The sequence below is a fragment of the Vicugna pacos genome, chromosome X (assembly GCF_048564905.1).
Source record: "Vicugna pacos chromosome X, VicPac4, whole genome shotgun sequence".
Lineage (NCBI taxonomy): Eukaryota > Metazoa > Chordata > Mammalia > Artiodactyla > Camelidae > Vicugna > Vicugna pacos.
In genome coordinates this window covers 45,666,598-45,679,618 of record NC_133023.1, presented here as the reverse complement: position 1 = coordinate 45,679,618, position 13,021 = coordinate 45,666,598, and the positions used below count along the sequence as shown (strand labels likewise).

General features: G+C 33.7%; 1 protein-coding gene across 1 annotated transcript; it reads left to right on the top strand.

Annotated features, from left to right (window-relative positions):
* Positions 1 to 287: 287 nt before the first annotated feature.
* On the top strand, positions 288 to 1,981 carry LOC102526423 (germ cell-less protein-like 2). Its single transcript, XM_006218841.2, has one exon. The coding sequence runs from the start codon at positions 346 to 348 to the stop codon at positions 1,849 to 1,851; it is 1,506 nt and encodes a 501-aa protein (XP_006218903.1). The 5' UTR covers positions 288 to 345; the 3' UTR covers positions 1,852 to 1,981.
* Positions 1,982 to 13,021: the final 11,040 nt, after the last annotated feature.

The window sequence follows — 13,021 nt, the reverse complement described above, 5'->3', positions numbered from 1 at the left end:
ATATTCAGTACTGCCAGTGTGAATGTGTACAATCTTTAACACTGATCAAAAAGCCTTTGACACAGTTGTTTCCAATGCAGAAAAGTATTCTCAAGGAAAACCTGGAGGCTGGGTTGCTGGCAAGCGACCAGGCTCAATGGAGGACTGGAGGCAGGGGGCTGGGCCACAGGGAGGGAGGGGCTGAGGCAGAGAGTGAAGAATGCAAGGCCTCCTCTGTGACGTTTGAAGACTCTGTTAAACCGTCCTAGTGAGACTAGGATCTAGGCAAAAGCGGCAGGCCCCAGCAATGCCATGGCAGGGAAGTCTCTACAGCAGTCTTTTTAGGGGCTTTGAGAGCCTTCGTCTATGGGGCCCTTGAACAGTCGGATCCTGCGATCCTGGGAATCAGACACAGCTGATCCGCAGCAGCCAGAAGTCCAGGCAGGCCCCAGTTATGTGACTGGCAGCCATAAACGCAAACAGAGCAGTGGACCCTGTTTGGGCCCAGAATCTGAGAATAACCACAGTTTTCTAGACAACAAAGAGGATCTACAACAAGTCATCAGAACAAGCCAAGGTAAAAAAGTTAAGATCACATCAGAGTATGCTTACCAAACTTTATTTTTGAATGGGGAAACCAGTGACATTAAAATCCGTGCTCTGGGGAAAGTATGGTGTTTACACAAAATGTTTTTATGTCAGTTGGACTACTTTGCTACGATGTTTAGAAGTTCTTCGAAAGAATCTCATGAAGGTATTATTGATCTGGAGATTGCTGACCAGAATATAGATGCAGAATCCCTGCACTTTGTACTAGGTTCATTGTACAGGGGTGAATGCATCTTAATGGAGCCGTTTCAAGTTCCAGGGGTTTTGGCAACTGCGTGCCTGCTTCAAGTAAAGAAGGTAATTCAGCAGTGTGATAAAACCATGAAGGAAACAATTAATGTGAAAACTGTATGTAGCTATTATGTTGCAGCAGAGGCCTATGGGTTAGATTCTGTAAAGAAAGGGTGTTTTGAATGGCTTCTCCACAATTTGATGACTCATCCAAGTGTTGAACTGTACAAAGAACTGAATATAGAGCTTATGAATCTGCTCATTTCATCTTCTAATTTATTAGTAATGCAAAAGGAAATGGATGTATACACCACACTTAAAGAGTGGATGTTCCTTCGTCTTAATCCAGCTTGGAAAGGATCAATGAAACAACTGTTAGCTAATGCAAACAACTGGTTTTCCAGAAACAGGGAACGTGTTGGTAACATTGCCTTTCTTGAAACTAAAGAAGGCATAGTATTTCAATCAGTGTTTAAAAATTTGAGGTTTCAGCATATCATCTGTGACCTGGCCTCCACGAGAGTTATTGAACAAGATACTTTAATACCTTCCGAATGGTTATCATCTATTTATAAACGACAATGGTTTACCTTTCTTAGAGCACAACAGTACAAGGAAATTGGGCCTAGAGACATCAATGAAACAGAACTTGAAGAATATAGCATGAGATGTGGCAAAAGGATTGTCAAGGATGGGAAGTACTCCTGGAAGTGGTCAGGTTACAACTTTGGCTTTCCTTTACATGTCATCTTCACCAGCCATTATATAATTTTCAAACAAAATACTTTCTGTCAGCCATATGATGATTCAACCTGTTTACAACCTCTCAGAAATATTGCCTTCAGATTAACTTTAGTATATTTTGATTCTAATGGAAAATTGAGTTTCAGCAAAACCACTGGCTATAAAATCCTTACCTTTGAAAAGGATGAGGAACAAGTTGTAATGAAGCTGGATAGCATAGCTCTGAGTTTCCCTTTATATATATTCTGTAACTTCCTGTTTATATCATTAGAAAATCCAGGAAATTGATAACATTGTCAATTAAGCTATTTTAGCATTTTGAAAACTTCTGATGTCTCACTTCATTTAATGGCACTACTGTTAAACACAATAAAGATGACCAATAACAGAAATAAAAATAATCTTTTGAATGTGATAACTATCATAAATTACTGCTTTTTATTTTCATTTTATTTCCATGTATCTATGAAAAAAAGTTCAATTTCAGAAAATATCCGTGAAACCAAATATTCAATGATGCTGGCATCTCTTGCTTTTCATTTACCATCAAGCAAGCTCCAAATGGAAGTGATAGACTATATTTCCAAGGAACCAAAATAAATTAACTTGTTGGATAGATTTTACCCTAATACTGAGATATAATAAAGAATTCTCTTCCTTGCTGATATTGCTGGGAAAATGTGGCTTTAACTGAAGCACTACTATAAAAGAGAGTAAATCATCAAGTAAAACCTGAGATTAGGGACTTTCTTTTTGACTCTATAATACAGTTTTAAATAACCAGACAAACAATATCAGGTTTTATGACATTATACTCTATACACATATATCATAATGCATATGTATATTATATAATAACAATTACATAGTATATAAATATATTACATATAATTTATATATTATATATGAATAAATACATACAAAGGATATTATATATGTATATACAAATAAATGCATGTGTATATTTATGTGCTTACAAAGATCAGAAGGAAATAATTTTTGAAATGGTTGAATAGATGCTATAGGCTAAAATGGATTTTCATGAACACCAGCTATTCTTACAATAAGCAGACATCAATAATTCCAAAGTATCCTCTTCATTTTTTTTCTATTTGTGATTGTGTTTGGTTTACTTCTCATTTTTGCCAGTGTTCTTCTCTACAGAATATTAATGTAACATTTATTTCAAAATAAGAGCCAGTAGAATAAAAACATTACTTTAAAGATATGCTTTCTAAACAGTCCCTGAGCAAGGAAGAGAGTCTGTCCAGCTAAGTGATGCAACTTTGAACCATGTTATAGTACCTTGAATGCTGTTTATGTTAATTTTAATATAACTGCCTTTTTCTATGAACATACATATCGATCACATCAATACTCCTTGAACATCAAGCATGTAATCAAAAGCAATTTAATTTTTACCCAGTGCTGTTTTTCAATTTTTATCTGCAAGACCCTCATGTTCTCACAAAAAAAGGATCTTACAGCAACTTTCATTATGATTATGAATGATGTGTATTTGAAGTTTGTATTGAGAAGGTAAATTGAGAGTAACTTCATCAGTATTTACATGACAATGTTGTATTATATCAGGTTACAATCTTACTGGGGATTTTTCCCATGCTCCTGAGGGCAAAGTGAAGTGTTTCAGACCCCTTAAAGTTTGTTTTAACAAATATTTTATCTAACTTGTCTTCTTTTTACTTTTTTTTTGACTGTTTCTGTACTCTGGAGAATAAAGTGACAGTATGCAATCTGGAAAATTTTGAAATTTCTGTTATAATCTTTCTAGGGAAATAAATGCACCTATCAATTGATCTGTACTGATGTTAACTGTTTACTTTTGACATGAATAGAGCTCAATTCATCCAGAAAACAAATCATGAGATGTAGAGCACTGATTATGAGTTAACCATAGGGAACTGAATAAATGCCATTGAAGGCTCAGGTAGAGACCAAGAGAGTTAAGATATGACCTAAATTACAAGTTTACTATGTTTTGAGTTTGGCAGAATATGTAAAACAATGATTCTGAATTATTTTTGGAAAAATAAATATGCCAATCATATTTTTCTATTTCTATCATTACCCTTTTGTTCATGAATAACAATGAATAAGATACTTGAGGAAGATGTGGTAAACAACAGGGCAACCATTTGGGGAGTACCACAGGTTATTGAGATACCATAGGTAATTGTACTTTTCCCCTATTATTTCCATTCAAATTTAGAATCTTTATTTTGTAAAAGTTCCAAGTTTTTAAAATTTGGAATTGAGAGCTCATTTAGACTTATCTCCTCTGAAGAGGGGATAGAATACAGGATGACCCAAAACATTTCCCCTAGGATCTACAACAGTAGCTCTGTGACTCTCATACTTAACAAAACTGAACTTAAAAAGCAATTGCTAGCCTTAAATAAAACAACATTGTGACATAGAGAATTTTTCTGATGAGAATTCAAGTAGATATTAATTAAATTTATTATTGCTAGTGTATGCTAAGGTCTTAGAGCCAGCCAAAGGCCTATGAGGAACCAAACATATTAACGCCTGAATCTAGATATTATACATGGATGAGGGTGTCAGCAATGGTGTATGCCTAGCCTACAATTAGATGACCCTCCACATCCCTTTGGAAAATACCATCAGGAATGGAGAAATGCTGTAGGTCTGGTTCTGAGATAAAGGATAAGGGGAGGTAGAGTGACAGTCATAGATCTCACCACTCGTGGGAGTAAGAAGTAACATAGCAGGATTAAGTAGCATACATTGGAAAGTTGTGGTATGAAGAGCTACTACTACAAGGTAGGAAGTTTTCATAATTAGCTTCTCATCACAGTTTACTTCATGAAATGATATATACTTGTGCTGGACAAATGTATCTACTCTTTCACATTCATTTTGCCCCAACAGTTTAAGTTTCACCATCTCATAACATTGATAGTTATCCTGCCTCTCCCAAGGTGAACACTATTCTATACCATGGCTTCTATTGTCCCCATAGGGAGCCTAAAGCTCTCAGATCATATATCCACAGATAGACTATAAATCATGTGGGCTATATGTCTGGAGCTGCAAGGGCTGTTTCAGCTTTTCCATTCATTATTCAACCCTGATAGATTGTATGTTTCTAAGAATTTATCCATTTCTCTAGGTGGTCCAATTTATTATTGTATAATTGTTCATAGTGGTCTTTTATGATCTTTTGTATTTCTATAGTGTCAGTTATGTCTCATTTTTTATTTATAATTTTATTTGTACCCGTTCTCTTCTTTTCTTGGTAGGCCTACCTAAAGGCTGTAAATTTTATCTTAAAAACAACCTTAATTTTGTTGATCTTTGCTATTGTTTTCTATTCCTTATTTCACTTGTTTCTGCTGTCTTTTGTCTCCTTCTGCTAACGTTATATTTTGTTTTTGCTTTAGGTATAAAGTTTTGTTTTTCATTTGAGATATTTCTTTTTCCTTAATACTTGTTTAGTATAAGCAATTATCATTATTAAATTCCCTCTGAACACTGTTTTTTCTGCACCCCATAAGTTTCCATATGTTATATTTCCATTTTCTTTTGTTTCAAGATATTTTTTGATTTCCCCTTTGAATTCATCTTTGACACATTTGCTCAGAAATGTGTTAATTTCTACATACTTGTGAACTTTCCAGGTTTTCTTCTGTTACTGCTTTCTAGTTCCATACCATTATGATCAGAAAAGACACTTAGTATAATTTCAGGCTTTTAAAATTTGCTAAGACTTCTTTTGTGACCTATGATATATACTGGAGAACATTTTATGTGTGCATGAGAAGAATGTTCATTCTGTTCATGTTGGACAGAATATTCCCTATATGTCCGTTAGGTCTATTTGGTCTAAAATATACTTTAAATCCAATGGTTCCTTATTGGTTTCTGTTTGGATGATATATCAATTTTTGAAAGTAGGATATTGAAGTCTCCAAATATTATCTGTTACTTCCTTCAGATCTTTTAGTATTTTCTTAATATATGTAAGAGCTCCAATGTTTAGTACATATAAATCTATAATTGATTTATCCTCTTGATGAAATGACCACCTTATCATTACAAATGACATTTTTTGTCTCTTGCTAATATTTTTGGCTTAAAGTCTATTTTGTCTGATACAAGTGTAGCTATCCATATTTCTTTGGGTTTCTGCTGACAAGGAATATATTTTTTCATCTCTTCCCTTTGAGCCTAAATGTGTTCACCAAGCTGAAGTTTGAGTATCTTGTAGAAAGCATAGAGCTGGGTCTTGTGTCTTATCTATCCAGCCCCTCTATGGCTTTTTATTGAAGAATTCAATTCATTTACATTTAGAGTAATTATTGATAGGTAAGGAATTGCTATTGCCATGTTGTTAATTGCTTTCCAGATTGTTTTTTAGTTCCTTGGCTCTTTCTTCCTCTCTTGCTGTATTTCTTTGTGAATTGAAGATGTTCTGTAGTGGTATACTTTGACTTTCTTCTCTTAATCTTGTCTATAACTACTATTGGTTTTTGTTTTGTGGTCACTCTGAGGCCTACATGAAGCATCTTATAGATATGCCTATTTTAAGCTGGTAATAACCTAACTTGGATCACATAACAAAATTCTACTTTTTTACCGCCCCCACACACATTTTATGTTTTTGATGTTACATCTTTAAACAACTTTTTAAATTAACATGTGTAACCAACCATATAGATACTTGCACTGCTTATTCACCCCTACAAGATTATTATGAGAAATTACCACAGTAACAAGGGCAAGAGAAGTCATTGAGACATATGGTGTAAGTAAAGATCAAAGATACAACCCTCCACTCAAGTGTTCAATATTTCTTACCTACCAATCTGGTAAGTTACCTACCAATCAATCTTCTACCAGAAGATACTAGAAAATACCAGAAACTTTGTGAATCTGTTTTCTTAACTCTATTGACCACTTTATTAAAAATTCAAACTTGTAATTGAATTTATTATGAAATAAAGGCAGCTGACACAACAAAGTATTAGAAGAACTTTATGTTAAAAAAATTTAAGACTAAAATCATCCTGTTGATAATACTATTTCCAAAGATCAGGCACAGATTCTGAAAGTTAATAGTCTTTTTAAACTAAAAAAATGGTTTCCATTATGTGAAAGACCTTACAATAAATTTGTGAAAAGAAGTTTTCTACTGCTCTGTATTTAGAAAATCTTGTTAATATTTTTACATGGTTTAAAAATTGAAATATAATTGACATATAACATTATCTTAGTTTCAGACACACAACATAATGATTAAATATATGTATATACAGTAAAATTATCACTACAATATTTGGTTAATTTTCACCATTACACATAGTAACAGTTTTTCTTGTGATGATAATTTTAAGATCTATTATCTTAGCAACTTTCAAATATACAATAAAATGTTATTTACTATAGTCACCAAGCTTATTACATGCTCATTATGTTATATCCTTAAGACTTATTTATTTTATATCTGAAAGTTTGTGCCTTTAGATCAGCTTTACTCATTTCACCCATTCCCTACCCACTGCCTCTGGCAGCAATTAAAATACTCAATTTTCTGTATGTATACTTTTTAAAATAAAATTCCATATACAAGTGAGATCATACCATATTTATCTTTCTCTGACTTATTTCACTTAGCATAGTGTCCTCAGGTCACCCTTTACACTAATTTATATCATGTATCAATTAACAAATTATCATAGCCACAGATTTTTTAATAATTTTGTCTTTCAAACTTTATACTATAGTTAATTGGCTAACTCACTACCATATTATAATATTAGAATATTCTGAATCTGACAATATACTTGCCTTTACCAGTGTGTTCTTTATCTTTTTACAGATTTATTGAGATATAATCAATCTATAACATTGTATAAGTTTAAGATGTACATGTATTTGATAAACATGTATTTCAAACTGATTACCACCATAGTGTGAGCTAATGCCTCCATTACATCACATAATTATCATTTTTGTCATGAGAATACTTAAAATATATTCATTTAGCAACTTTCAAGTATATAATACAATAATATTAGCCATAACAACCATGCTTTAAAATAGACTTATAAAACTTCATCATCTTAATATTGGAAATTTTTATCCTTTGACCAATATCTCCCCATTTCCCTTACAACACAGACCCTGGTGACCACCACTTTACTCTTTGTTTCTATGAGTTCACCTTTTTTAGATTCCATATATAAGTGATATCCTAGAATATTTATCTTTCTCTGACTTATTTCACTTAACATAATGTCCTTAAGCATTATTCAAGTTATTACAAATGGCAGGATATTGTTATTTCTCATGGCTCAATGGTATTCCATTGTATATGCATACCAGAACTTTACCAGTTCATCAGCTGAGGGAAACTTAGGTCACATATCAGGTTGTTTATTTTATGATGTTGTTTATTCTCATATTCTTCATGTTACAGTTAGTGTGCTTTCTTTTCACCTTGAGAACTCCTTTCAGCAATTTTGTCAGGCAAGACTCATGGTGATGAATTCTTTAAGCTTTTGATTGTATATTTGAATATCAGAAATTTTTAGACATTATCCAGAGCCAAATTGGGAAAATAAAACTTCAAAGAAATGGAGTAAAGCCATTTTTTATTAAAGAGCAAGGAAATTATTTCAAAAATTAATATAGTCTTTTATCTTACTGAGTTGTAATTAACATACAATATTATATTACTTTCAGGTGTACAAAATAGTAATTTGATATTTTTATATATTATGAAATGTTCACTGCAATTATACCAGATTACCATTTGTCACCATAAAAAACTTATTACAATATTATTGTCTATATTCATTGTGTGTATATTACCTCTCCATGACTTACTTATTTAATAGCTGCAAGTTTGTAACTCTTCACCTACTTTTTCCATCCTCCCACGCCCCTCCCATCTAGTAACCATCAGTTTATTCCCTGTGTTATGAGTCTGCTTCTGTTTAGATTTCTTTTGTTCATTCATTCTGTTTTTTAGCTTTCACATATAACTAAAATCATACAAAACTTGTTATTTCAATATCTAACTTATTTCACTTAGCATAATACCCTCCATGTCAATCTATGTTGCCTGATTGGCAAGATTTCATTGTTTTTTAATGTGAATGCCCCACCCTGCTCACTCTACTCTACACTGCAGCCAGGCATGAGATCCGAGCAGAGATTTGGTCTAGTTGCACAGAGACAGACCAGGTTGCCTGGGGTATGATCTGGACTGGAATACAGAGACCACTGTCACCACACACACAGGGATGGCAGATAGAACCAGGCAGACATTGTCAGAGTGTGTGGGATGAGCCAGGCAGATATTGTCAGCAAATGCACCAGGTGATGCTGCGAGTACATACTGTGGCTGAGCACTGAATCTCAGACAGACAGGCCTTATGAGAGAACTCAATCTAGCTGTTAGGAGACAACCTGGAGGGCCTGCACTGTGATCTAGGAGAAGCTGTGTAGCTGTGGTGGATATTGTTGGAGTGTGCACCAGGTGATGCCACAGAAATGCACAATGGCTGAGTCTCAGGCAGACAGGCCCTGGGCAGGAGTACGTAGCAGTTCATTTACCAGTGGGAATGGTCTGGCCCTGCCCACTCCACACTGTAGCTTGGGGCCAGATCTCGGGCAGACAGGTCCTGAGAGAGGTCTGCCACAGAGTTTGCCCAGGTACCAGGTTACAACCTTGATTCCTGGAGCCATATTGTCCCAGTTCCGAGCCCCAGCCTACTCCACACTATGGCCTAGCACTAGGTCTGGGACAAACACAAAGGAGAAAGGGATATTTCTGGGAGAACTGCAAACATCTGTAATGGGAGTGCATATGTTCACTGTGACCACCTGTACCTCACTTGCCTCATCAGTCCTCTCCTTTGGGGCAGAGCAAGTATTTGGAATCTGATGGAACCAGACCATCAGGGAAACTACTCCAAAAAAATGGGAAACAGACTCTGCCCCTCATAGGGTGATGACAGCCATAGATCAAAGAGCAGATCCTACCCAACATCCAGCACAGGCTCTGGACAACACATCACTAATCACATACCCTATCGATAGGAATAATGGCCACCACACTCTGAGGAAAGACATGGGTGGCATCTAAGCCAAAACCAGCCCTCACGCTAAAAATATGAGAATTACACAGTCGACATAGGGACACTCTCACATAAAAATACCCCTTCAAGACCACAGTAGATAACTATTTCTCCTAAATTCATAGACACAGAGAAAGTTAAGTAAAATAAAAAAGCAGAGGAACTACTCCCAATTAAAAACACAAGGTAAATTGGGAGTTCAAGATTTGTGGATACTAATATATAAAAAGTAGATAAACAACAAGTTTATACTGTATAGCACAGGGAACTATATTTAGTATGTTGTAGTAACTTATGGTGAAAGAGAATATGAAAACAAATACATGTATGTTCTTACATGACTGAACTATTATGCTGTACACCAGAAACTGACAAAACATTGTAAACTGACTATACTTCAAATATGTGTGTGTGTGTATATAAACACACAAGATAAATCCTCTAAAATAACAAATAATGAAATGGACCTTACCAAACTAGAAGTGGGGACAGAAGGAATCCTTTCCTTGTTCTTGACTCTAGAGGAAAGTATGTCAGCTTTTCAACATTGACTGTGATGTTAACTGTGTGTTTATAATAAATGGCTTTTATTATATTGAGATATGTTTTCTCTATATCCAATTTAATGAGAGTTTTTATCATTAATGGATATTGAATGTAATAAAATGATTTTATGCATCTATTAGATGATTATGTGGTTTTCATCTTTTCTTTTGTTAAGTTCACTTAGATGAGTAAAAAACAAAAAACAACAAGAGTGTCAAAGTTAACGGTTACAAATATGGTAGGTAATAAACTCACTATACCAATAATCACTGAAAATAACAATAATCTAAATGCACCAATTAAAAGACAAAGATTGTCCGTGGATCAAAAGGCAAGACCTAACTATGCTGACTACAAGAAATCCACTTTAAATATAAAAATACATGTAGATTACAAGTAAACTGATGGAGAAAATTATACTATGCTAATATGAAATAAGAATAAAACACAGTAGCTATATTAATTTCAGATGTACAGACTATGTTTAAATTTTTAAAAAATTCTTTAAAATTATCTAATTTTAAGAATTACTTTCCAGTTACAGTTATTACAAATATTGGCTATATTCCTCATATTGTATAATACATCTTTGAGCCTACCTTACACCCAATAGTTTATGTCTCACTCCCACACCCCTATATTGCCCCTCTACCCTCCCACTGGTAACCACTAGTTTGGTCTCTACATCTGCTGGTTTGTTTCTTTTTTGTATCACTTACTAGCTTGTTGTATTTTTTAGGCTCCACATATAAGTGATAATATCATACAATATTTGCCTTTTCCTGTCTGAATTATTTCATTTAGCATAACATTCTTCAACTCCATCCATGTTGTTGCAAATGGTAAAATTTCTTTTTTTAATGACTGGGGAGTATTAAATATATATATATTTATATATATCTATCACGCCTTCATCCATTCATCTGCTGATGGACACATAGATTGCTTCTATATCTTGGTAATTGCAAATAATGTTGCTGGGAACATTAGGGTTCATGTATATTTTCAAATTAGTATATATTTTTTAAGATATATATACCCAGGAGTGGAATTGCTAGGTCATATGATAGCTCAATTATTAGTATTTTTAGAAACCTCAATACTGTTTGCACAGTGGCTGCAACAATTTACATTCCCATCAGGAGTGTACAATGATTCCTTTTTCTCTGCATCCTCACCTACATTTGTTATTTGTGTTCTTTTTAATGATAGACATTCTGACAATTGTGAAGTGAAACATTATTGTGGCTTTGATTTGCATTTCTCTAATAAGTAGCATTGTTGAGCATCTTTTCATCTTCCTTTTAGGCATCTATATGTCTTCTCAGGTATGTAGAGCTGGTTCAAAATTCAAAAATTAAATAAGTTAATATATCACATAAACAGGCTAAATGGAAAAAAAATATGATTATGTCTATAGGTACAGATAAAGCTTCTGAAAAAAATCCAACATCTATTCATGATAAAAAACAATCTCAGTAAACTATACTTTGAGGGAAATGTTCTCAACTTGAAAAAGAATGTCAACAAAAATCCTTCAGCTTGTTCTCATACTTAATGGAATAAATTTGAAGCTTTTCAACTAAGACTACATGCAAAGCAAGAATGTTCACTCTCATCACATCGATTAAATATTGTACTGAAAATTCTAGCTAATGCAATAAGAAAAGTAAAGAAAATAATAGGTATACAATTGGGAAGGAAAGACTAAAACCCATCTTTGTTCACAAATGACATGATTGTCTATGTAAAAAATCTGAATGAATAGAGAAAAAATGGCTGGAACTAATAATTGATTATAGCGAGTTTGCGGGATACAAGATTAAATTTACAAAGTCAATTGCTTTCCTATATACCAGCAAAGAACAAGTGGATTTTGAAATTGAAAACCATGACGCCATTTATATTGGCATCTAAAAATAAAATACTTAGGTGTAAATCTAACAAAATATGTACAAAATCTATATGAGGAAAAGTACAAAACTGTTATGAAAAATACCAAAGAAGAACTAAACAAATAGATAATCTGTGCTCATGGATAGGAAGGCTGTATATTGTGGAGATGTCAGTTCTTCCTGACTCTATCTATAGATTCAGAGTAATACCAATGGAAAACCCAGAAAATCATTTTGCAGTATCAGCAAAATGGTTGTAAACTTTATATTGAGGTGCAAGAGACCCAGAATATCCAGCACTATATTTAAGGAGAAGATCAAACTTGGAGGATGTCACTAACCAACTCAAGACTTACTATAAAGCTACAGTATTCAAGACAATAGCTTGGGAAAAGAACAGACAAATAAGTCAATGAAACAGAATAGAGAGTCTAGTAAGAGAGCCACACAAATATAATCAAATGATGTTTGGCAAAGAAGCAAGAGCAGTACAGTACAGCAAAAATAGTGTTTTCAATGAATGGTGCTGGAACAAGTGGACATTCACAGGCCAAAAAAAAAAAAAGATAAATCTAGACACAGATTTTATACTCTTAACTTAAAAAATAACACAAATTGTCATAAGACTAAGTGTAAAACACAAAGTTATAAAATTCCAAGATGATAACACAGAAGAAAACCTAAATGACTTTGGGGATTGTGATGATTTTTTTTATATAAAACCAAAGTCAAGACCTATGAAAGAAAATATTGATAACCTGGACTTCAGTAAAATTAGAAAACTTTTGTTTTTTGAAAGACAATGTCGTGTAATGACAAAACAAGCAATAGACTAGGAAAGAGTATTTGTAAAACATCCATCTGAAAGAGAACTGTTATCTAAGTTAT